General features: G+C 46.1%; 1 protein-coding gene across 1 annotated transcript in view; it reads left to right on the top strand.

The window, feature by feature from the left end:
* Positions 1 to 3,124: 3,124 nt before the first annotated feature.
* The window catches only part of cecr2 (CECR2 histone acetyl-lysine reader), a 58,069-nt gene continuing 35,192 nt past the window's right edge, over positions 3,125 to 26,001 (top strand). The window contains 1 exon segment of the mRNA XM_083654685.1: positions 3,125 to 3,251. Within this exon segment, the coding sequence (XP_083510811.1) occupies positions 3,132 to 3,251 (120 nt within the window). The 5' untranslated portion in view covers positions 3,125 to 3,131.

Genomic DNA, 26,001 nt, shown 5'->3' with positions numbered 1-26,001 from the left:
ATAACATTGAATCAACGTATGCTTGCTTTATAGATTTTCAAAAAGCGTTTGATCTGGTTAATAGAAATCTTTTAGCCTATAAACTTATTGAGTATGGGGTGAATGGACGATTCTATGCAGCCATGCAATCTCTCTATTGTGATCCCATAGCATGTGTGAGAGTAAATGAATTTTGCACCAACTGGTTCTCAACATCATTAGGGGTCAAACAAGGGGATTCCCTGTCTCCCACATTATTCGCTCTCTACATCAATGATTTGGCCAAAGAAATTAATGCTTTAAGTTGTGGGATAATGTGTGGAAAAGAAATGACAAGTATTCTTTTGTATGCTGACGATATTGTTCTATTGGCACCATCGGAAGAAAAACTGCAACAAATGCTTTCATATACTAATGACTGGTGTAAAAAATGGAGATTGGTCATTAACAAAAAGAAAACAGAAATTATTCATTTCAGGAACCCCTTATGTACCCGTAGCACCTATCAGTTTAAAGTTGGTTCACATAAACTTAATTATGTGGATTCATATAAATATCTGGGTCTTTATTTTGATGAGCACATGAATTTAAAAAAAGGTGTCACAGTTCTGGCTGAATCAGCAACTAGAGCCTTGGGGGGAATTATAGGTAAGAGCAAAAACCTGAAGGATATGAGTTTCCAAACATACTCCAAACTCTTTGTAGCTTGTGTATGTCCTGTGCTGGATTATTCTGCTGGGGCTCGGGGCCTACGAAACATCTCTATATGTGACTCAGTCCAAAACAGTGCAATGAGATATTTTTTAGGTGCACACAAATATGCTCCAAAGTTAGCTATAGCAGGGGACATGGGATGGGAACCAGGTGAGGCTCGCTGGAAAATATGTATGGCTCAGCTGTGGAATAGGTTGCTTGATATGGAGGGAAACAGGCTAGCAAGAATGATTTTTATGTGGGATAAACAAATTAATGGCTGTTGGTCAAGAGATGTGCAAGCATTATTTTTTAGCTTTGGGTTTGGTGAGGCATTTTTCAATAACAGCAAAATCAACATTGCTATACTTAGAGAATCTTTGTTTACTCAGTATAAGGTGCGATGGGCTGAGGATATATGGACTAAACCAAAGCTACGTACGTTTCGTATGATTAAACATGATTTTGGTACTGAAAATTATGTTAATTATAATTTATCAAAAAAGCAGAGAGCTTTATGTGCCCAGCTGAGATCTGGTATTTTACCGCTTATGATCGAAACTGGACGGTATGTCAGATTGGAAGAAGAAGAGCGGGTGTGTCCAATGTGTTGTTTAAATGACATAGAAAATGAGTTTCATTTTGTTTTTTATTGTCCTTTTTACAGTGAACCACGCTATATTTTGTTCAGTAAGATAAAAACAGAGTTTGATTTTCTTAATAATGATGATGCATATAATTTGAGTTGGTTGTTTACATATGAAACTTTTGGACTGGCTTGTTATTTGGAAAAAGCCTGGGACATGAGAAAAAAAGCTCTTTATCAGGAAAAGGCAATGTAAGACAAGGAAAAGAAGAAAAAAAAAAGTATGTATGTACAGTAAGTGTGTATATGTGTATGTATATGTCATGCATATGTGTATATATTATATACTTTATTTATTTTGTTTGTACAACCGGATGTTATGTTATGATTATGTTTATATATAATTTGGTGTCTTGTAATCCCATGTGGGATGGGCCAGAAATGGCATGACACAGAAATAAAAACTATCTATCTATCTATCTAGGCTACTCTTGGCCCTCAATGGCACATGGTTGCTTATCCCTGCCTTATAGGGTCCAGGTAGTCAAATCCAAAGTCAAAGTCCTTATTAAAGGTGGCCATGGGGAGCAAACAGTGATGTAGTGCAGAACCCACCTAGTTTACCAACTTTTTTTTATTTGCTGAACAGTGTACCCATCTTTTTAGAATGTAGGCCTATCTTTTGATGAGATAAATTCCAAGCATACATCATTCTAAGTAGTATCAAACTGATGTAATATTGGTGGTTGTTGTTTGTCTTTTGATGATCATCCACCTTTTTATTTTCTACTATACCACTGGTGATTTATCTTATCTTTGTGGTAAGGCACTTTTGCTCATTTCTGGAATGGACGAAGCAGTGGTAGGTCTAATAGTGTGGTCTTCAAACACAGCAATGACCTTACAATCCTCTAACTATTTGCAACTGAACAGCCAACCTGTGAGCAGGGAAGTGTGGCACTAAACCCTGCCACACTCACTGAGCATCATTGTACCTCATCGTATGCATTTTTCGCTTTTTGCGATAGGGGGAGCCCCAGCGTAATATATTGGACAGACCTTACACTGGTGGTGTTTACAATAACAAGTATACCTCGCAGTTCACAGTCACTACACACTCGACCATGATCAGCTGCTCGAACGCAGTTGGGACATTTGAAAACGTGCGCTTCTGCAATACAATAGCAGTAGGCTATTGCAAACAATAAATAATAAATAGCTTATATAACGGGGGTCACCTTCAGATGACTCCGACATAAAAGCAACATAACCAATTCAGCTTAAACCATAACGACTGGAACCGTATCTTCACACGCCAACAGCGTGCGTGCAGATGATGCTAAATGAAAGTTATTAATACAGCTAGCTCTTCCTTCAAACTTTCGGGGCTGTAGTCATGGTTGTAGTTCATTCACCATTCATAAGAATTCCCTTTAAACGGCGACCGCACTATCACGTCGGGAGGGGGGACTACTGACTATAGACATTTACAATAACAGCAAACAGGCAACGATCATTGTAAATATTTGTAATTTTCAGTTATATAACGTAAATACTAGCAGCTCATATACTTTGAGAACACATGTTATTCACGTACACTTTTACACCCAGGCAGCGCAATGCATTTTGTTCACCCCTCCGCGTCGGCCGGTGGTATCGCCCTCCCCCATCTGTTCAGCTCTGGAGATACACTCTGATTGAAACAGATTGTAGCGCTCCCCGGGTCGCAATGGCAACTGTGTGGACTGCACGTAAACGGGAACTTTTGATCTCGTTTTAAAGGGAGTTTAACGCCACGGATAGCCTATAAGTCATTGAAGAAACTACTTTCTAATGTGAGAAACAAACGCCACACCATCTCTCCAGTCCGAAAATGTCCCAGGGATGTATAATTTCTGTGGAAGAGATCCAGACTTGGTGGGAAGTCCCCGCCATAGCCCACTTCTGTTCGCTGTTCAGGACAGCGTTCAACCTTCCGGACTTTGAAATAGAGGTAAATTGATAATTGGGTTACTTGTAGTAACATTGACGTCTTGTATCATGTAAATTAAAAGTTGTTTTATGTCAGCTTTTTTCACTGCATGGTCTGTCAAGTGCACTTTGTATAAGGAGCTAACTGGTTAGCCAGCTTAGCTGTGTGTTGTGAACTTCTCTACTAGTAATCCTGTTAGGCAATGTTAACGCGCTAGCCAGCTAGTTAGCGCTGCTAAAAGCTAGCTTTACTGGATACTTGCTGATCCTCGCAGTTGAAAAATATGTCACCTCAACGTTAGTCAATTGCACATAAATACTTGGTTTTTTTGTCCGATATTCATATGACAGTTTGATCTGCCCGAGGATGCTCGAGTGATATTCACTACAATCAGATTAGTCAGAGAGCTCGTAACATAACCATGTGCCATCCATTTGTTTTCATTTTGGTGAGACTTGCATCGCTCTCATGTTTATGTTGTGGATCGGTTAATGTAATAGTCGGACTCGTTAGTCATGTTAAATGCCCAGATTGTTTCTGGTAAGAATGTGATTGAAATAAACTCACAAAGCAACGCCAAACTTGTAAAGTCAAGTGATAGAACTATTATATTTTTTAATGGCTACGGTTTACGATCGGATGTACATTTCAGTCATAGTGCAATAAGTCGCACTAACTTGTCTTCAATAGCAATCTGCGTTGTTGGTGTTTGAGTGGTCTACGTTGTGTTTTTATGTCAAATCAACTTAAGTTCATGGCGTGAGGTTCGAGTTTATTGTCTTGCAGTTGCAAGCCATCTGGCTTGGGTAGCCATAGGGACGCAGATGCCTTTCAGGCATTGTTTCCTCGCCCTTTTCTCGTTTCACCGCAAGAAGTGATGGTTTTAAAGCGCTCATTTTCTATATCAACCGGGTCCTAAAAGGCGTGAAGGTGACACCATCCGCTCATGATGTGCCTTATCACAGAATAAACGAGATTTATTACCCCCACGATGACATAATTCAACTTTAGCACTCGATTGTTCTCCTTGAACACTAGCTAAATTGTCTCTGCACTTTTTCCCCCCAACATGCATCTTGTCTGGTATCACGTTACAGTTAATATAGGTTGTTTAACCCAGGACTTATTGCACTTAAAAGAAATTGGTGAGGTCAACATCACGCATCAACAGTCTCCATCACTCATGCACCCCCACCCCCCTTCGGGAGAGAAACACACGTAGGCACCGCTTTGTTTATTAGACGGGGGCAAAGCAGATGGGGATCGCATTGCACGTAGTTTACATGGAAGTTGAAGGTCTCATGTGCTGCTGAATTTCGCTTCAAAAAGTATTTGAGGTTAATAAAAAATAGACATCACACTGGTGTATTTACGTAGACAAATCAACCGTTTGTAGGAGAGTTTGTTGCAACCGAACCGACCGATTCCTCGATTTTAATTTGAGTTGTGAAGCAGGCAGGAAACAAGCATGGCATGGCACACTTTGTTTTGATGCCAGGAGCGTCCCGTCCCGCAGCAGCAAACCCAGTGCGAATGATTTATCCGCCTTTAACTGCATCAGTAAGCACGGATCACACGTGCCGCTTCCACCCACTACAGCTGCATTTCGAGGAAATATTGAGATGGATGGAGTAGTCTTATACATTGACATCTTCATCAGACACTCTTGGTGTTCAAGGTCACAACTCCTTTAGTTCTCAGTGCAATTATTTGCAGTTGTAGTCATAATAATGGACAAAAGAGTTCCTCATGTTAATGAGTATAGTAGTGCCTCTGGTCTTTGAACGCCTGTGGACAATAGCCTAACATCTCAATCTTTTAAGTCATTTGAGAGCAACATTGTGTTGGTGACATTGCAACGAGTGTCATTGTGGAAGCTGTGGACATTTCATTTTGTGAAGAAGTAACAACCACTTTACATCAAACTGTCTTTGGTGGAATACTTGAATAGAAGTATATGGTGATGGATGGGTTTGTCTCTTAACCTGTTTTGCAGTAAAGGCCTACCTTGTGTGAAACGACCTAATCCAACTCTGTTTCAAATTTAAATGATCATTAAAACCGTGTTACCGTGGTTACCGTGATTACAGAGTTTTGAACAGTAATACACAGTAAATACTGTCCATCATCAACCAAAGTTAGCAACACTCCCCCAGACACAGGCTGGTGAAATGATTTCAGTGAGTGTATCAGTACTCTTTGAAAATTGTCAGCACATTTGAACAATACTGCGATAATACGGACAAGTTAACGCTGATCATTTTGGTCACTATAATCATGATATGAAATTTTCATACCGCGTTTCATCGCTAGAGCTAACAATGAGTAAATACACTTTGGCATCCCTATTATTCTGGAAGCTAACAACATGGCCAGCTACGTGTCATTCTTGAATCCTACTTTTGCTACTCATGTGCTCTCGTAGCTGTTGATGGAGTCGTTGGTATTTATTGATCGCTAAGTGTCAGTTTAGCTGAACCAATGTTGTGCATCTCTGATCCATCAGATTTGAACCAGTGACTTTGTGTGTGTGATGAATGGTTCATCATTGGTGATGGTGGGAGAGGGGGAGCTTAGGCTGCTAATGTAATGTTGTTCCTGCTTAGTCTCCTCTCTGTCTTTAGTTTCTACTGTACTGTGGGCTCTTTCTTTTTTTAGTAAATGATGCACAAATCCAGGTCTATTGTGGCCTTGTCTGGAAGGTGAGCGGATGACTAGTCTCGCTTGGCATCCTTTCATGCTGCAGCAGCGCAGGAGAGAGTCTGGCTGAATGATCAACAGTGTGAGTGTAACTCCGGCCTATCCCCTGTGCTCCACATGAAGCCATCTCTTGGTGAATTGGCAAGACTGCTGGCTTTTTAACGATGAGTTGTTTTCTGTAAGTATCTGTGTTGAGGCCAATGTAGCCATTGCAGAGTAATGCAGACCTGCCAACCTTGGGAAAATAGTTTGAGTACCACACAACCGCGCCACACATCATATGACGTGCTGCGGTGCTGTAGCGCATATATATATATATATATATACACATACACATACATATATATATATATACACACACACACACACACACACACACACACACACACACACTGTAATACTGTATATATATTTTTGAGAATGTCAATGCCTACTTTAATCACCCACTTCCACTCTTTTGCATGAGTTGAGGTTGCTTAAATGCCTTGTGGTTGACTCTAAATCAAGGGTTCCTCTTATTTGACCAACCTGTTCCTGCCCTGTTTTTGATCACTGACAAAATATGTATTTAAACGATGATGATGCACAGCCATCATGTCATTTTACTACAATAATTAGACCAAAGGCATAGTGTTATTAAGCGTTTACATGGTATGCCGTGATCTGATGTCCCCTATACTTGAGCTTGTTATTTCTTTGATATTTAACTTTACATTTGCAACCAGATATGAATCACTTATGAAACAGCGTCATGATGACTCAATAACGTTACACCTTGGCAGAGGTCTGCAGTCGTACTGAGCTGACTGAGCGCATTGCCCTTAATTGCCTCGTCAAACTCCCAACTGTGAAAAAAGTTTGCTTGTCACAAATAAACTCACTCGTTTGACTTGAACGTGAACACTTTAGTCACTGTCGGACTATTTAAATACCTTCCATTTTGGAGTCTGAACATTTGGATTCGGCATTCGATTTACTTTCTGAAGTCAGGAAGACAATGCCTGTGTTGCCTCATGCATACCGTGAGGTACAAGACCAACTGGCCAGGCACTGTGAGTAGTGTAGCATTCTGGATCTGGACTAACTATATATGCGTTGTTGATACTTTGTCTTTGACCTGAGCTGTCCAGTCTTGGAGGATGATGATAATTGATGAGCCACTTCTGTTTGATTGTCAATCAATATGAATTTGACAATTTTGACTGATGGTTTCAAAAAGGGCAGTTCATCTGATTCTGTGTCCATCACTGACCTGTCTTCGCTCTTGACTGTGCCTGTGTTGGAATGCTTGGATGATGACAGGCAGCTCCCTTTGCAACCCTATCTCTTGAGTGTGTAGGTCGCGTTACCTAAGATTCAGGGGGGAGGGGGGAGGAGGTGGGGGCAGGAAGTGGCTGTCACTGGTCATGACAGAGTGGGGGTGTCGAGTGATTCCAGTGGAGTTTGCTTCTCCGTGTCAACATTCCCTGACATTCCATCAGTCCTTCTTGTGGACACAGACTCTCATATCGGCTGCTGCTGTCCTGTGTGTTGTAGCCTCCATCAGTCTGTCCTAGAGGACAGCTGTCCTGTGTGTTGTGTTGTAGCCTCTGTCAGTCTGTCCTAATGGACAGCTGTATTGTGTGTTGTGTTGTGTTGTAGCATCTGTCAGCCTATCCTAATGGACAGCTGTATTGTGTGTTGTGTTGTGTTGTAGCCTCTGTCAGTCTGTCCTAATGGACAGCTGTCCTGTGTGTTGTGTTGTAGCCTCTGTCAGTCTGTCCTAATGGACAGCTGTCCTGTGTGTTGTGTTGTAGCATCTGTCAGTCTGTCCTAATGGACAGCTGTATTGTGTGTTGTGTTGTGTTGTAGCCTCTGTCAGCCTATTCTAATGGACAGCTGTCCTGTGTGTTGTGTTGTAGCCTCTGTCAGTCTGTCCTAATGGACAGCTGTCCTGTGTGTTGTGTTGTAGCCTCTGTCAGCCTATCCTAATGGACAGCAGTATTGTGTGTTGTGTTGTGTTGTAGCCTCTGTCAGCCTATCCTAATGGACAGCAGTATTGTGTTGTGTTGTATCCTCTGTCAGTCTGTCCTAATGGACAGCTGTCCTGTGTGTTGTGTTGTAGCCTCTGTCAGTCTGTCCTAATGGACAGCAGGGCTCAATGCTGTGTCTGCTGATTGCCTCAGTCAACTGTGCATGTCACATCTGTATGCCCCCTTGTTAATCTTCTATTGTGGTTTTGTCCTCTGGTGTCAGCAGTATTGGCTGATGAGACAGAAGGCCCTGGGGATGCATACCTCCACAACATTAGTTTCAGTTGTCAACTGAACTTCTAGTCTGACGTCTAAGTTGTCTATATTATTACTGAGGGGAAAAAAACGAGACCTAGTCACTTGCAGTAAAGTTTTCCCTGACAGTATATATAGGGGTCCGACGAGACAGATCGATGTATCGATCGACATCATCGATATCGTATTGTGTATATTGATGCAAAGTGAAAACATCAATATATATTGGCATCTTTAAGATATGCCTTGTAAGTCCAAGTGATGAAGAAATAGATGTGCATGGCAAGGTTTGTGTTCATAATTGAGGCCCCACGATACGATATTATCACAATAATTAAGTCACCATACGATATTATTGCGATTATTATTATTTTTGTAATATGTTGAGTATTGTGATGACATATTGCAATATATTGTGATTTATTACCTTTTTTCAACTGCAAATTATGTCCCCTAAGGAAAACTCATAGGTAGGACGTAGGAGTGGGGGATCATTAGAGGCCCCATGATACGATATTATCACGATACTTAAAGATTGATACTTGCCGTCCGTGTATCGATACAATACTGCCATGCAAAATATCCCAATACTATGCTGTATCGATCCCCCTACCCCCACCCCTATCATCAAGGGCTCTTTACGTTACTGATACAAAATATTTCCATGTAAACACGAGAAATGTGGCACTTGAACAACAGGTCTATTTTCATAGTTTTCATTAAAACTTAAAAGCAATAAATAGTTTTTCATTTAAATGCCTGGGAGAGCTCAGAAATAAAATTGTCAAATCATATTTTAATTTACGTAGTTGCTTTTTTGAGTTGATCTAAGTGTATCTGATTGTGTTAAATCGGCATATGTCGTCTCATATCGAACGCAGGCCTCCGAATTTAATCGAATCGAAATTGTATTGTGGCTAACTTTGTGATATCAGCAAATATCATATTGTTAATTTCCAAATAATATCATAGATGAAACTTGTCTTGTGATTCCCATTGCTCATGTTTTTTTTTAAACAAGCTAACAGTTTGTTTTCTGTTACTGTGCAAGCTATGGGTCCCTACAGGGGTCATATCATCATGTCCGTCCTGCCCTGCATGTAGGCCACAAAGATCAGGGGGGTAAGGAGAACTCCGGACGGAGGAGCCGGCTCACTAACTACACTGACAGTTGCTGACTGGACAAAAAACCTGATCCTCTTTTCTCATAAAGGACTGTTGTAGTGAAGGCCACTTTTTGAGAACAGAACTTTTGTACCTTGTGAAACTGCTACCGGGCCAGATATTAACAAACCCACTGATCCAGTCTGAAGGTGCTGCAGTGCTGTGGCTCTCTTCTTTCTACGGTTCTGCTCGTGATAATGGAGGGGTTTCTCTCCCCCTCGACCCAGCTCATTGGCAAGTCTTACAAAGCAGCTCCTTGCACATTGTCCCTGTGTTGATACACTTCACTGTCGCTGGTTTCCACTTTCCCCAGGCAGAGAGCTGGGAAAGGTGTGTGTGTGTGTGTCTGTGTGTGTGTGTAGAATGTAGGGATGTCACGATTCTAGAATTTCTACTTCGATACCGATACCCAGGAAAATATCGATACTCAATACCATTTTCGATCCCACGCGGCGGGATGACAACACATCAAGATGCATACAAAATAAACAAAGACAGATGGACGGACAGACGCACGCTTCTCCATAATCTAGACCTGATAAAACTCATTACAAACTTTGACCTTACACAGATTACCCCTGCTCTAGTCATCAGCCTATCATAACAGAGCAGATTACCCCTCCTCTAGTCATCAGCCTATCATAACAGAGCAGATTACCCCTCCTCTAGTCATCAGCCTATCATAACAGAGCAGATTACCCCTCCTCTAGTCATCAGCCTATCAGAATACTTTGAACTTGTTGAAGCAAAAGATACCCACCAATGACAGGGAGGGACAAATCAGTGGTATGTTTGATTTTTCATTAAGAGGAAGCACTGCTGAATCTGATATTGATACAGTTGCAAATGAGTATTGTATCCGTTTCAAATTTTTAGTATCGATACCTGTTGCAAATGAGTATTGTATCCGTTTCAAATTTTTAGTATTGACTTTTATCGATACTTTTGACAACCCTAGTAGAATGGAGGGATGGACCCAAAAAAAGTGTGACAGTGGGAGATAAGGGCAGAAAAGTGTCCCACAAATGGAGAGTGAATGAGGATGGGAGAGAGCACATGCGAGTACAAGGGAGACTGGCTGTGATCTGCAGGAAGATGGACCGGGGTCAACATGGCTGTCTGGTTGCCCCCCACCACCACCACCACCACCTGAGCCCGGCGGCTTTTTGTGTCCGTGGAGCATGCTTGATTTCCTGGCTATGTGGCTGTAAATGCTCCCTGAGACCCCACACAGCCTCCAGACGCTCCAGGCCTCTACTGCTGGATCTTCACAGATGTGTGTACTCCATTGTCGGGCATGGCCCTTCTAGCCAAGGACCCCCCCCCTCCCTCCCCCTCCCTCCACCCCCCAAGCTGCTGTCACCCTCCCACTGTGTTCTCTGCTGGTAGCCTATTTGTTGCGTTATCATGCCTTTTTATTCCTCATACCTTCATCATCTGTCCAGGTCCATCATCTATGTTGGGAGTTCTTGGAGACTTTTGTTGTGAAACTCGCGATGGGCAACTCGCGATGCTTTTGCTTCCATGCTTCCTCTGATACATGAGCAGTCGGCCAGCCTCACATGCATCACATCTGCTAGCCCAGGTCCATGACTACATCACCTTCTCTCACCTGCATCACATCTGCAAGCCCAGGTCCATGACTACATCACCTTCTCCCTCCTGCATCACATCTGCAAGCCCAGGTCCATGACTACATCACCTTCTCTCACCTGCATCACATCTGCTAGCCCAGGTCCATGACTACATCACCTTCTCTCACCTGCATCACATCTGCTAGCCCAGGTCCATGACTACATCACCTTCTCTCACCTGCATCACATCTGCTAGCCCAGGTCCATGACTACATCACCTTCTCCATCCTGCATCACATCTGCTAGCCCAGGTCCATGACTACATCACCTTCTCTCACCTGCATCACATCTGCAAGCCCAGGTCCATGACTACATCACCTTCTCTCACCTGCATCACATCTGCTAGCCCAGGTCCATGACTACATCACCTTCTCTCACCTGCATCACATCTGCTAGCCCAGGTCCATGACTACATCACCTTCTCTCACCTGCATCACATCTGCTAGCCCAGGTCCATGACTACATCACCTTCTCTCACCTGCATCACATCAGCTAGCCCAGGTCCATGACTACATCACCTTCTCTCACCTGCATCACATCTGCTAGCCCAGGTCCATGACTACATCACCTTCTCCCACCTGCATCACATCTGCTAGCCCAGGTCCATGACTACATCACCTTCTCCCCCCTGCATCACATCTGCTAGCCCAGGTCCATGACTACATCACCTTCTCTCACCTGCATCACATCTGCTAGCCCAGGTCCATGACTACATCACCTTCTCTCACCTGCATCACATCTGCTAGCCCAGGTCCATGACTACATCACCTTCTCTCACCTGCATCACATCTGCAAGCCCAGGTCCATGACTACATCACCTTCTCTCTCCTGCATCACATCTGCTAGCCCAGGTCCATGACTACATCACCTTCTCTCACCTGCATCACATCTGCTAGCCCAGGTCCATGACTACATCACCTTCTCTCACCTGCATCACATCTGCTAGCCCAGGTCCATGACTACATCACCTTCTCTCACCTGCATCACATCTGCTATCCCAGGTCCATGACTACATCACCTGCTCTCCTCCACTCTTCTACCTGGCACCTCTCCTAGGACTAATGACTCTGTCACCTAACCTCATCCCCATTGCCCTCAGTCGTGCCTCGGTCTATCCCATCCCCTTCCCTCTCCCCAGCAGCCTCCCTCTCCCCTCTCCTGGCATCACCATGACTAAACCCCCAGATGGTGGCTCTTTCTTGTCCTTCTCCCCCTGGAGGGTGGAGGCGCCCCGCTCTGACTGGGTGCTGCTGGCTGCAGCTTGTCTGAGAGGGGGGGCTCCTATTCTTCCCAAAGCGCTCCGTGTGATTGTAAAAGAAGATTTAGTCCTATTAGATCTGGTAAATATGCCAGATCAAGCTGCCTGTGAGCACGTCCTTGTTCCTGTTGTCTAGAAAGCAAAAGGATTATAGTGTCTGGGGGTGAAAGGGATCTAGGTTTTGAAGTGTTGCTGCTCTGCTCCGCGATGATGGCCCAACTTCAGAAGGACGGACTCTTGCTGATTTCCTAGTTTCTCTGGACAACTGCAGATAGCAGCCAGTCACTACTGAAGAGTGGACTGCCAGTCTGGCCTCAATTATAGCGGGGCTTTGAAGTGAGATCTCCAGGGTGGCTGTGGTGCTGATGTGTTGGAGGGTATCTCCAGAGAAGCAGGCAGAGGCAGGAATGTAGGGGTTTGAGTAGGAAGTGAGTGCTGGCTGTGGGATCTGAGATTGGTCATCGGGCCGTGTTTGGGCCAGAGAGAGCTGCGAGGCTTGAAAGGGGATCAGCGACTTTCATGGCGGACATCTTTACTGTTTAACCCTGCCCTGCTTGGCTCCTTTGTGAAGCCCTGGAGAGGAGAATAGAGCCCCCCACACAGCAACAATGATCCTTTCATCGTCATCACATGGCAGCATTGGTTTGATCTTCTGTCAGCTCAATACTGCCTGGCTGCTACTTTTCTCATCTCCCATATCTGCACTGTTCTCTCATCCATCGCCTTCCTTCTCTACCACCAGCAGACACATCCCCAGCTCATCTCCTCCACCAGCAGACACATCCCCAGCTCATCTCCTCTACCACCAGACACATCCCCAGCTCATCTCCTTCTCTACCAGCAGACACATTCCCAGCTCATCTCCTCCACCAGACACATCCCCAGCTCATCTCCTCCACCAGACACATCCCCAGCTCATCTCCTCTACCAGACACATCCCCAGCTCATCTCCTCCACCAGACACATCCCCAGCTCATCTCCTCCAGCAGACACATCCCCAGCTCATCTCCTCTTATTGCCTCACAAACCAATATCGCCACAATATCGCCATTAGGAAGGTCCGCAAATAAGCCAGCGCTGCCTTTTTACACAGAAAGCGAGTTCTAGGTGTGTTTACACAGATAGACCGATTTCCACGAGGAAAGGAGGCATGATGACGCTCGTTGCCATGGAGATGTGAACAGCTGTAGGCTTAGCCTACCATGATGCTGGTAGGGAATAAAACATATTGTGGATGGTTTTGAGGAGAGACTGATGACAGAGCACAAGGGATGTCCTCACCTGTAAACCACGACTCATCACAGATGTACACGCACTCTAAAAAAAAGAAAAAAGTGAGACTGCTGCGGGCATATTGCGAGAAAAACCGCGATGGAGAGGTCCTCCGACAGGTCCTTAAAGGAACACTCTGCCCATTTTCAACCAGCTTTGTATCATTAGAGCATCAGTAGTATATCAGAAAACTGTAAACGGTTTTGAAGTCTGTCATTTAATTTGACAGTTATTGAGTGTTAAAGTGTGGACCAGTGATGTCACTAACTCAAATTAATAATTCATTAACTCAAATCAACTCTCAAACTGTAAACGGTTTTGAAGTCATTCATCTAGTTTGACAGTTATTGAGAGTTGATTTGAGTTAATGAGTTATTCATTTGAATAATGAGTAATGAATGATGCCATTACGTATGAGGCGAGGCGTAATGATGCCGCAACGATGGCGGCTTTGACAGGCTGTGTAAAAGAGGCTACAGAGTACAGACAACAACCCTAACAGGCAATGTACACCAGATACGTTACGGCTGCGTTGTGGATCCGGTAAAACTGACGGACCAGACTCTCGCCCGTGTTAATAGATGGGCGATAATACATACCGTACGGTAAAAATTACACACCTGTTCTATTTTTGTCGGATCCCGCAATGCGTCTGACAGATTACATGAGTGTGGGTCTGTTTGCAGGCGTACCGGAGCCGTACCGCATCTGTTCCGGAGCTGGTGGACATTAGCCTTAACCCTAAACACCCACCACCCACTGACACTATCCCCAGCTCATCTCCTCTTACCGCCTCACAGACAGCAACCTCTGTCACCTTCTCTCACGTCAAGCCTTCAACCCTGTTCTCCACACTCTGTCTGTGATTACCCCTCGAGGATCAGGAACCCTGCCTTTATTAATACACACACACACACACACACACACACACACACACACACACACACACACACACACACACACACATTCTTACCCCCCCCCCCCCCCCCCCTGCATGTGCTGTCTGTCTTTAACAGGCGTCCTGCATTGTAAGAGGTGACTGGCCCCTCCCCCCAGTTGTGATTGACAAGCGAGAGCAGCAGTACATGCATCAGATGGTTTCACATGGGGAGTGTGCGCGCAGAGGGGGGGGTGGAGGGGCGAGCAGGGGGGGGGGGAGGGTAGCGGGAGGGGGGGGGGGTAGAGGGGGCACGCACAGTGTGCGCGCAGAGGGGGGGGTGGAGGGGGCACGCACACTGGGGTTTGTTTCAGCCAGCTCCATTGTTGCTGCTCCCCATGGCTCCCTCTCTCTGTCTCCAGTCTGGGGCGGCCAGGCCTCCCTCTCTCCTCCCTCGCCCACTCACTCACTCTGTCCCCCCGAGGAGGCTGAGGCCTGTCCTCTCTCATGTGTTGTTGAGCCTGAGTGTGAAGCAGGGAGGAGGAGAGGAGGAGGCTGAGGTCTGTCCTCTCTCATGTGTTGTTGAGCCTGAGTGTGAAGCAGGGAGGAGGAGGAGAGGAGGCTGAGGCCTGTCCTCTCTCATGTGTTGTTGAGCCTGGTCTGAGTGTGAAGGAGAGAGGAGGAGGAGGAGAGGAGGCTGAGGTCTGTCCTCTCTCATGTGTTGTTGAGCCTGGCCTGAGTGTGAAGCAGAGAGGAGGAGGAGGAGAGGAGGCTGAGGCCTGTCCTCTCTCATGTGTTGTTGAGCCTGGTCTCTCTCATGTGTTGTTGAGCCTGGTCTCTCTCATGTGTTGTTGAGCCTGGCCTGAGTGTGAAGCAGAGAGGAGGAGGAGGAGAGGAGGCTGAGGCCTGTCCCCTCTCATGTGTTGTTGAGCCTGGCCTGAGTGTGAAGCAGGGAGGAGGAGAGGAGGCTGAGGCCTGTCCTCTCTCATGTGTTGTTGAGCCTGGCCTGAGTGTGAAGCAGGGAGGAGGAGGAGAGGAGGCTGAGGCCTGTCCTCTCTCATTTGTTGTTGAGCCTGAGTGTGAAGCAGGGAGGAGGAGAGGAGGCTGAGGCCTGTCCTCTCTCATGTGTTGTTGAGCCTGAGTGTGAAGCAGAGAGGAGGAGAGGAGGCTGAGGCCTGTCCTCTCTCATGTGTTGTTGAGCCTGGTCTCATGTGTTGTTGAGCCTGGCCTGAGTGTGAAGCAGGGAGGAGGAGGAGAGGAGGATGAGGCCTGTCCTCTCTCATGTGTTGTTGAGCCTGGCCTGAGTGTGAAGCAGGGAGGAGGAGGAGAGGAGGCTGAGGCCTGTCCTCTCTCATGTGTTGTTGAGCCTGGTCTCTCTCATGTGTTGTTGAGCCTGGTCTCTCTCATGTGTTGTTGAGCCTGGCCTGAGTGTGAAGCAGGGAGGAGGAGAGGAGGCTGAGGCCTGTCCTCTCTCATGTGTTGTTGAGCCTGGCCTGAGTGTGAAGCAGGGAGGAGGAGGAGAGGAGGCTGAGGCCTGTCCTCTCTCATTTGTTGTTGAGCCTGGCCTGAGTGTGAAGCAGGGAGGAGGAGAGGAGGCTGAGGCCTGTCCTCTCTCATGTGTTGTTGAGCCTGAGTGTGAAGCAGAGAGGAGGAGAGGAGGCTGAGGCCTGTCCTCTCTCATGTGTTGTTGAGCCTGGTCTCTCTCATGTGTTGTTGAGCCTGGCCTGAGTGTGAAGCAGGGAGGAGGAGGAGAGGAGGATGAGGCCTGTCCTCTCTCATGTGTTGTTGAGCCTGGCCTGAGTGTGAAGCAGGGAGGAGGAGGAGAGGAGGCTGAGGCCTGTCCTCTCTCATGTGTTGTTGAGCCTGGTCTCTCTCATGTGTTGTTGAGCCTGGTCTCTCTCATGTGTTGTTGAGCCTGGCCTGAGTGTGAAGCAGGGAGGAGGAGAGGAGGCTGAGGCCTGTCCTCTCTCATGTGTTGTTGAGCCTGGTCTGAGTGTGAAGCAGGGAGGAGGAGAGGAGGCTGAGGCCTGTCCTCTCTCATGTGTTGTTGAGCCTGAGTGTGAAGCAGGGAGGAGGAGAGGAGGCTGAGGCCTGTCCTCTCTCATGTGTTGTTGAGCCTGGCCTGAGTGTGAAGCAGGGAGGAGGAGGAGAGGAGGCTGAGGCCTGTCCTCTCTCATGTGTTGTTGAGCCTGAGTGTGAAGCAGAGAGGAGGAGAGGAGGCTGAGGCCTGTCCTCTCTCATGTGTTGTTGAGCCTGGCCTGAGTGTGAAGCAGGGAGGAGGAGAGGAGGCTGAGGCCTGTCCTCTCTCATGTGTTGTTGAGCCTGAGTGTGAAGCAGAGAGGAGGAGAGGAGGCTGAGGCCTGTCCTCTCTCATGTGTTGTTGAGCCTGGTCTCTCTCATGTGTTGTTGAGCCTGGCCTGAGTGTGAAGCAGGGAGGAGGAGGAGAGGAGGATGAGGCCTGTCCTCTCTCATGTGTTGTTGAGCCTGGCCTGAGTGTGAAGCAGGGAGGAGGAGAGGAGGCTGAGGCCTGTCCTCTCTCATGTGTTGTTGAGCCTGAGTGTGAAGCAGAGAGGAGGAGAGGAGGCTGAGGCCTGTCCTCTCTCATGTGTTGTTGAGCCTGGTCTCTCTCATGTGTTGTTGAGCCTGGCCTGAGTGTGAAGCAGGGAGGAGGAGGAGAGGAGGATGAGGCCTGTCCTCTCTCATGTGTTGTTGAGCCTGGCCTGAGTGTGAAGCAGGGAGGAGGAGAGGAGGCTGAGGTCTGTCCTCTCTCATGTGTTGTTGAGTCTGGCCTGAGTGTGAAGCAGAGAGGAGGAGGAGAGGAGGCTGAGGCCTGTCCTCTCTCATGTGTTGTTGAGCCTGGTCTCTCTCATGTGTTGTTGAGTCTGGCCTGAGTGTGAAGCAGAGAGGAGAGGAGGCTGAGGCCTGTCCTCTCTCATGTGTTGTTGAGCCTGGCTAGTGTCCTCTAGTAAGAGAGTGGCGTCAGCGAAGGACCAAAATGCGAGACTCATTAGCCAATGAACAGCCAGGAATGGGTCTCGCGCTACTTTTGCATGCGAAAATAAAGCCGATAATGTACAATTTGATTCATTTCAAGGGATGAAAAACCCTTTCAAAGTACAACACTGTCTATTTTGTTGCAACTCGACAGTGCTGCTTTTTTTACTCAAGAGTTCCACTTTCTACTTCCTGGAAAAAAACTGGTCCATTGGAGTGAATGGAGATGTCGGAACTCTTCTATTATACGGCTCTGAGCCTGGCCTGAGTGTGAAGCAGAGAGGAGGAGAGGAGGCTGAGGCCTGTCCTCTCTCATGTGTTGTTGAGCCTGGTCTGAGTGTGAAGCAGAGAGGAGGAGAGGAGGCTGAGGCCTGTCCTCTCTCATGTGTTGTTGAGCCTGAGTGTGAAGCAGAGAGGAGGAGAGGAGGCTGAGGCCTGTCCTCTCTCATGTGTTGTTGAGCCTGGCCTGAGTGTGAAGCAGGGAGGAGGAGAGGAGGCTGAGGTCTGTCCTCTCTCATGTGTTGTTGAGCCTGGCCTGAGTGTGAAGCAGGGAGGAGGAGAGGAGGCTGAGGTCTGTCCTCTCTCATGTGTTGTTGAGCCTGAGTGTGAAGCAGGGAGGAGGAGCAAGTGAGAACTTCACCAAAGCAGGTCTCATCCAGTGGGAGTCCTCCAAACTCAAGAGTTGCCGGTTGATATGTGTGTGTTTTAGCTTGCCTAGAAACAGTGTTTTCTTGTGTGTGTGTGTGTGTGTGTGTGTGTGTGTGTGTGACACTGTGTGTGTGTGTGTGTGTGTGTGTGTGTGTGTGTGTGACACTGTGTGTGTGTGTGTGTGTGACACTGTGTGTGTGTGTGTGTGTGTGTATGAGTGATGCAACATCACAGTGAGAGGAGGTAATAAGGAGCTTGTTGCTGTTTGCACCTGTAGAAACAGTCTCGTTGAATGTCACCTCTAGAGTTTCAAACTTTGAAGTTGTGCGTGTGTCAAGGTTGTCAAAAGTATCGATATACAAAAACATTGAAACTGATATAATACAATACTCATTTGCAACAGGTCTCGATAGTATCTACCATAGTATTGATGGACCTGGGACAAGGGGACATGGAGGAGGTGGGTCTGTGAGGAGACTCGGCCACAGGCTGAAACAAAGACGCCAGTTATTTTGTGAGATCAACTTTTGAGTTGATGGAACAGCTGTCAGGAGGAAGAGGACGCTTCATTCGCCAATGAAACGTCTCAGTTTACGCAAGTATCCATTTTCACGTCTTTATATTCAAAATATTCACCAGAGCTACTATGTAGGCTGCATACAAAGCTCACCTGTTAGTTTTTGGACCTATGACACTGTAATTTGGGAATATAAGGTGATACCTGCGTCTTTTGAAGACACACAAGATTCAACAGTTATTTTATTATTACTTTATTTGCTCCTATTTTTTTTATCTTGTAGGAAGCCTTTTCACAACACCTTGGCCACTACGGATGAAAATGAGCCTTTTGGCTAAATCTGGTGTATTTACATTTGATTGTTGATTAATATGCGTGGTCTCTTCTTAAAGGGGGACTTACCCCCCACATGTCTGGTATGTTGCTTGATTTAAAAAAGAGAAAAGCAGCAGATTCCACCTGCTAGATTGTTCCAATGCAAATTGACTGCAGCGCACTGTTGCGAAAAAGGCAGGAGAGCGTCTCTCCTCTTGTCTCACTATACTCTTTGGCTGTGTTCAGACCGGAAATATTTACCGGAAACAGTGCGCAGACAGTTTTCCCCCGCATCGAGGAAAACATTATATTGAGCTACAAAATTGTTATAAATATCAACTAGCCAACGCTGTTGGAAACAGCATTACTTATAATGGTTGAAAGTGATATCAAATTGGTCATTCAGTGGCATTTTACTGGTTATGTTAACAGCTAGCATTAGCCACAGTACCAGACTACCCACAATGCCTTGCGCTGCCCCAGTTCTTTATTAGCCAGGAAGTGGGGCTCCTCGTGCTACATTTGAATGCATAAAATAATGCTGATAATATACAATTTGATTCTTCGCTATTTGCGTAGCTTCATTCTAAACTATATATTCCACATTTGCTACTACTATCTAGTGCTGCTTTCTACCTACTTTACTACCTAGTACTGTCTTGTCTAGATTCAGTCCTCCAAGGCTGCACGCCATCTGTCTCATGTTGTTTTCCCCGTCTCAAGGCTCCCTCCCTCTGCCGTCTCCAACCACATTGGTCAGGGACTATTTTTCTCTCCTCAGGGCCAGCAGGCTAAAATGTTAACGACCCATTTGTGTGTGTGTGAGACTGTGTGCGTGTGTGTGTGTGTCCGTACGTACACACGTGTGTGTGTGTGTGTGTGTGTGTCTGTCTGTACGTACACACGTGTGTGTGTGTGTGTGTGTGTGTGTGTGTGTGTGTGTGTGTGTGTCTGTACGTACACACGTGTGGGCGTGTATACAATGTGAGAAATGAGAGCGCACTGGGATGTGTGTGTGAGCTGAAGCAGGAAACTCCAGTTTCTAAGAGGAAGTTGATGATGTGTTTACCTCTCGCCGCCCGTGCGGGTCCGGGAGTGGAGGTATGACTGGGTGGCCTCCCATCTCCTGTGCCTAATGATGCGTCCCTCACCCACCCACACACACACACACACACACCGGGGCTTAGCTAGGCCATGGCAAAGGCTCTCCGTCTGTCTCTCTGGAGATCTTGGCTCAGGAAGGATGTGTCCAGAGTCCATCCCTCACCTCCCTCCCCTCCCCCACAGTCTCCCCCGTCCCTCACCTCTCCTCTACCCATTCCCACGGCCAGGCCACCTGTCTCACCTGGCCCTGACATTGAGACTAGAATAAAGCTCAGCTGGAAGTTGAAACTCAGTTTTACAGGTTTAATCAGCTCAGCAGCAGAGGGGTCTATTTTTAGTGCGATGCGTTTGTTTTTTCCTCCGTCTCTCTCACATGATACAGTAGTGAGGTTTGTGGTTGTTGTTCCTGTTGACACATTTTCATGAGCTTATGCTGACTGTGCCTGCCAGCTAGCAGCACGCAGGACATAACGATTAGTGTGTCAAATAGGGATGGGCATTTCTAGCAAAAACACTAGTCGAAAGTCACTGCACCAAAGTTGACTTTTCGTCGAAATTTGCCCACCCCTAAAAACTAAAAAGTCAGATTTTACATGGTCTCCCCTGATTCTAAGCCTAGTTGAATCACTTGCTTTGACCAAGTAAAAAAAATATATAACCATTTTACGCAAGGTCTATGGAAAAATGAATGGCGGATGAAATCTCATGGACAGGGAGAGGGGGTGACTTTAGCACCTATTGTCATTAGGTAGCCAGACCTGAGCCTACGTTAGCCGTTAGCAACGTTGGCATTAGCGTAGCGCAGAGATGGCCCAGGGAACAGTAGACAGAATATCAGCTTTTCTTCATGCAGTTAACAAGCCTTGAAACATTTTTCCTTGTGGCGGAGTGTTGCTGTAATATAGACCGTTTAAGACCATTTCGACTACATTTCTAGCGTTTCTAGAGCTACTGGGTGCTGCTCACTGGTGCTGCCTGCTAGTGTCGGAGCTGTTCTGCTCCAGTGTGCAATGCACAGCTCGGTGAGCAGCTCCTACGGCAAACATCACATGGACAAACTGTCATTCTTAAAGAGACGGGCGCCGGTAAAAAAAATATTTAAATAATAATTAAACGATTTTCGACTTTCAATAATAAAAGTCGATCTTGATAATAAAAACGATTATTCGAAAATGCGTTTTCCCCATCCCTAGTGTCAAAGACCTAAGGTGCCCCATAGAAAAGTATTCTAAAACCTACGGCACATACATTTGAAACACACTCCTCAACCCTGACGGATAGTGTATAATGCTGCATCAGGTCTTAGTTAAAGGGAGAACATCAGGTGGACTCTTAATGGGTTAAGGCAGTAATGTTAAGGTTTGGAGGACAGATCTTTTCATCCTGGCTACTAGAATAGATTAGGCAGGCTATAAAGGAGGAGTGAGTAGTCTGTTCCACCCCCCTGGTGATGATGGCCAACAAGTTCTTGTTGCGTTGGTGCTTGAGTGAGATCTGGCTGGCAGCGACTCAAAGGCGTTGATGCTTTCCTCCGATGATCAGATGAATGGTACATCCTGAGGATGCGAGGGCGTTTTCCTGTGGTGTGTGTGTGTGCACGTTTGTCATGTGGCAGGAGGTGGTGGTGGTGGTGGTGGTGTGTGTGGGGGTGGGGGGTGTTGTCAGATGATGGCTCCTGGAGGAGCCATGTGTGAGCTGAGAGTGGGGGAGGAAGAGAGAGAGAGAGAGAGAGAGAGAGAGAAGCAAAGGAGAGGAAGAGAGGAGTCTTCACACACACAACAAACAGGCCTCCCCTCCCCCCTCCTCCAGCCAGCCTTCCACACACTGCTGGGGGAAATAGACCCCAGAGGAGCTGTTAACGCCACTGGCATGGAAAGTGTGTGCTGTGAGGCTATAGGCAGAGAGGCCAGCCCCCTGATACCACTGGCTCTCTGGGTCCAGCACAGCTGTGGTGGAGCTGCTGATACAAACAAACTCTGCACTGCGTTTCTTATGTCAACCTCCCTCTCATACGCACTGCAACTAGCATATACGTACCAGACACAGTTTATCTGTTTCTCTCATACACACTGCAACTAGCATATACGTACCAGACACACACATAGTTTATCTGTTTCTCTCTCTCATACGCACTGCAACTAGCATATACGTACCAGACACAGTTTATCTGTTTCTCTCATACACACTGCAACTAGCATATACGTACCAGACACACAGTTTATCTGTTTCTCTCTCTCATACGCACTGCAACTAGCATATACGTACCAGACACAGTTTATCTGTTTCTCTCTCTCATACGCACTGCAACTAGCATATACGTACCAGACACAGTTTATCTGTTTCTCTCATACACACTGCAACTAGCATATACGTACCAGACACATAGTTTATCTGTTTCTCTCTCTCATACGCACTGCAACTAGTACCGTAAATTCCGGACTATAAGACGCACCGGTCTATAAGCCGCGGGACCAAAATTGACTATTTTTTTCTTCTATAAGCCGCACCGGTCTATAAGCCGCGGGTGTTTTGATGTTTAATTACCATATGAAAGGGTTCGTGCACAGAGAGGAATGTCGGGAAAGAGATGGCTGTTTGGGGAAGCTCCCATTTATTAACATTTCAACAAAACAAAACAAAAGTCAGGTCACTAATCCCCAGACAAAATCACACAACAATAGGCTATATGTGCAGCAAACCTGTAACCAGAGAAGTCAAGTCACTAATCCTCGTCTTCCTCTTCTTCCTGCGTACTGAAACCACCAAAGTCCTCATCTTCAGTGTCGGAAACGAACAGGTTCAGGGTGGCTTCGTCAACCACTCTCCTCTCTCCTTCATTGTCACTCAAAACCAACGAACTCCTCTTCGTCACTGTCGGCATCGAACAGCCTCTGAAGCCTCTGACGGCCCTCAGCGCCAGCTGTGGCGGCGTCATCCTCTTCATCCCGCAGCAGTCCAGCGTTTTGGAACCCGTTGGTGATTGTGGATGTTTTCACACTCCTATAATATTCCGTGCTGAGACAGTTCCTCCTGCTGCACCGTCCAACGCCTCACCATTGACTCATCGATGCCCAGGTTACGCGCGGCTGCTCTGTTTCCCTCTTTTAATGCGAGATTGACTGCTTTCAACTTGAAAGCTGCGTCGTGTGAATTTCTGCGTACCCCATGGTAAGTGAGAGTGTTGCTTCTACTGCTCGTCTTGTTGTGAATATTCCTTGATCTTCCTTTGTGTGAATTCGCCGAAGTTTGTGATTTTCTCCTGGTAGTCGGGGGAGGGAGTTGATGGCCGAGTGGCCGTTTGCTTACCGTAATTACCATATGTAAGTGGTCACGCACAGAGGGGATTGTCGGGAAAGAGATGGCTGTTTGAGGAAGCTCCCATTTACCGTATTACCGTAACATTTCAACAAAACAACATAACACAACACCACCGTTGTTTATTTTTACAGTGCACACAGTGTCCGCGGTGTGGTGAAAAGAGGGCAAGAGAGGAAATTAAAACAGAAGTGGATTTATAGTTAGAAAGAGTGCTAAAAAAGAGAGATTTTATTTGTATTTTTTTTTTTTTTTTCTGAAAAAATCCATAGATAAGACGCACCGTTATATAAGCCGCAGGGGCCAAAAAACGGGAAAAAAGCCGCGGCTTATAGTCCGGAATTTACGGTATATACGTACCAGACACAGTTTATCTGTTTCTCTCATACACACTGCAACTAGCATATACTGTACGTACCAGACACATAGTTTATCTGTTTCTCTCTCTCATACACACTGCAACTAGCATATACGTACCAGACAGTTTATCTGTTTCTCTCATACACACTGCAACTAGCATATACGTACCAGACAGTTTATCTGTTTCTCTCATACACACTGCAACTAGCATATACGTACCAGACAGTTTATCTGTTTCTCTCATACGCACTGCAACTAGCATATACGTACCAGACACACAGTTTATCTGTTTCTCTCTCTCATATGCACTGCAACTAGCATATACATACCAGACACAGTTTATCTGTTTCTCTCATACGCACTGCAACTCGCATATACGTACCAGACACACAGTTTATCTGTTTCTCTCTCTCATATGCACTGCAACTAGCATATACATACCAGACACAGTTGATCTGTTTCTCTCTCTCATATGCACTGCAACTAGCATATACGTACCAGACACACAGTTTATCTGTTTCTCTCTCTCATATGCACTGCAACTAGCATATACGTACCAGACACACAGTTTATCTGTTTCTCTCTCTCATATGCACTGCAACTAGCATATACGTACCAGACACACAGTTTATCTGTTTCTCTCTCTCATATGCACTGCAACTGGCATATACGTACCAGACACACAGTTTATCTGTTTCTCTCTCTCATATGCACTGCAACTAGCATATACGTACCAGACACACAGTTGATCTGTTTCTCTCTCTCATATGCACTGCAACTAGCATATACGTACCAGACACACAGTTTATCTGTTTCTCTCTCTCATATGCACTGCAACTAGCATATACGTACCAGACACACAGTTGATCTGTTTCTCTCTCTCATATGCACTGCAACTAGCATATACGTACCAGACACAGTTTATCTGTTTCTCTGTGTTGAGAATCAGAACCTAGCTGCCCCTGCTGACATATGTTGGCTGTGTTGCTGTGTTGAGAATCAGGATTGCCTTGATGTCTTTTTTGATTGAATTCCTTGCGTCTTGGTAGCTCATCAAAGACAAACGTTTCTTTCTCTTGACACCTCCCACCCTTGATGCATTTCAGGTTCAGATGAGAAGGATACGAGGCATCAAAGACACACATCAAAACATGTCCTTGCCTTGCTTTACCTGTTCATTGTGCAGAACAGATGTACTGTAGTGTAGGGTTAGGGTACTGTAACCCAGTGGTTCCCAACCTTTTTGTTTTTGTCTTATGTACTCCTTGAGCTGTTTTGCCAATAGTGCCCCCTCACTCATGCATGTTCTTTGAGCCACAACACTGTGGCGGTGGTGTATCGTACAAGTACATCTAAAAAATATATTTGTCACTGAACTGCCGGAGTTTAGGCTTGCCTCTTTTGGCACCGGGCTCCCCTAAACCTGAATCTGGAGCGACAGCAAATGGACGTTTGAGCCATTCATCCATGTTTGCTAGATAGTTGGATGGTGCACAGTTTTGACATGAACGTGATGTTGTGACCTCTTCACAAATCATTATACGATTTGAATGCACGACGTGGAGGCAAATAACCGCCCGACGCCGTAATTAATGTTTTGGAAATAAATTGTAATTCCCAATCTCTCCACACACACCCCCTGCAAGCTGCTCAAGTAACCCCTGGCTGGGGTACTACCACCTTTGTGCTTAGTTACTCCTGCTGATTGAGCACATGCAGCAGGGAAGCTCTTTGTTCAATTAGCCAATTTAGTTCATGTTTATATTTCATTTTGATGTGTTCTTCACTTGACACATGAATCCTTTGTCTCTGTGAAAAGTAGAGTTGGCGAGGAGGCCTACCTCCATGCTCTTTCTTTCTGCTGCCCTGATTTTCATGGTCTGTGTAGTAGCCTAATAGTACAGTGTGTGTGTGTGTGTGTGTGTGTGTGTGTGTGTGTGTGTGTGTGTGCGCGCGCGCGCGTGTGTGTGTGTGTGTGTGTGTGTGTGTGTGTGTGTGAGAGACAGACAGACAGACAGACTCGTAATATGCTCGTGTCCCACATGAAGGTTCTGGTCAAGTGAGTCAGAACGGCAGGAATGCTTCTGACCTCCAGTTGTAAAGCTGCAGTGACTCCTGAGGCAGCAGCTGGAGCATGTAGTGTTTGGCTGCCAGTGTGAGCTGGTGGAGGGGAGGAGGCGGGGAAAGAAGAATCCACATTGAGTACGTTTACATTGACTCCAATATTCCAATATGAACCAGATTAAGAGAGAGTACTCTGAATAAAGCCTTTGACACACTGTCTCATTTTGGGCTGTCCCAGACGAAGGATGAGCAACGTGAAAGAAACGTGGAGATAGCTTTGGT

The sequence above is a fragment of the Poromitra crassiceps genome (genome assembly GCF_964638095.1).
Source record: "Poromitra crassiceps genome assembly, chromosome: 18".
In the NCBI taxonomy this organism is placed as follows: Eukaryota; Metazoa; Chordata; class Actinopteri; order Beryciformes; family Melamphaidae; genus Poromitra; species Poromitra crassiceps.
The sequence above is the reverse complement of the archived record's forward strand: the minus strand, read 5'-3'. Positions and strand labels throughout refer to the sequence as shown.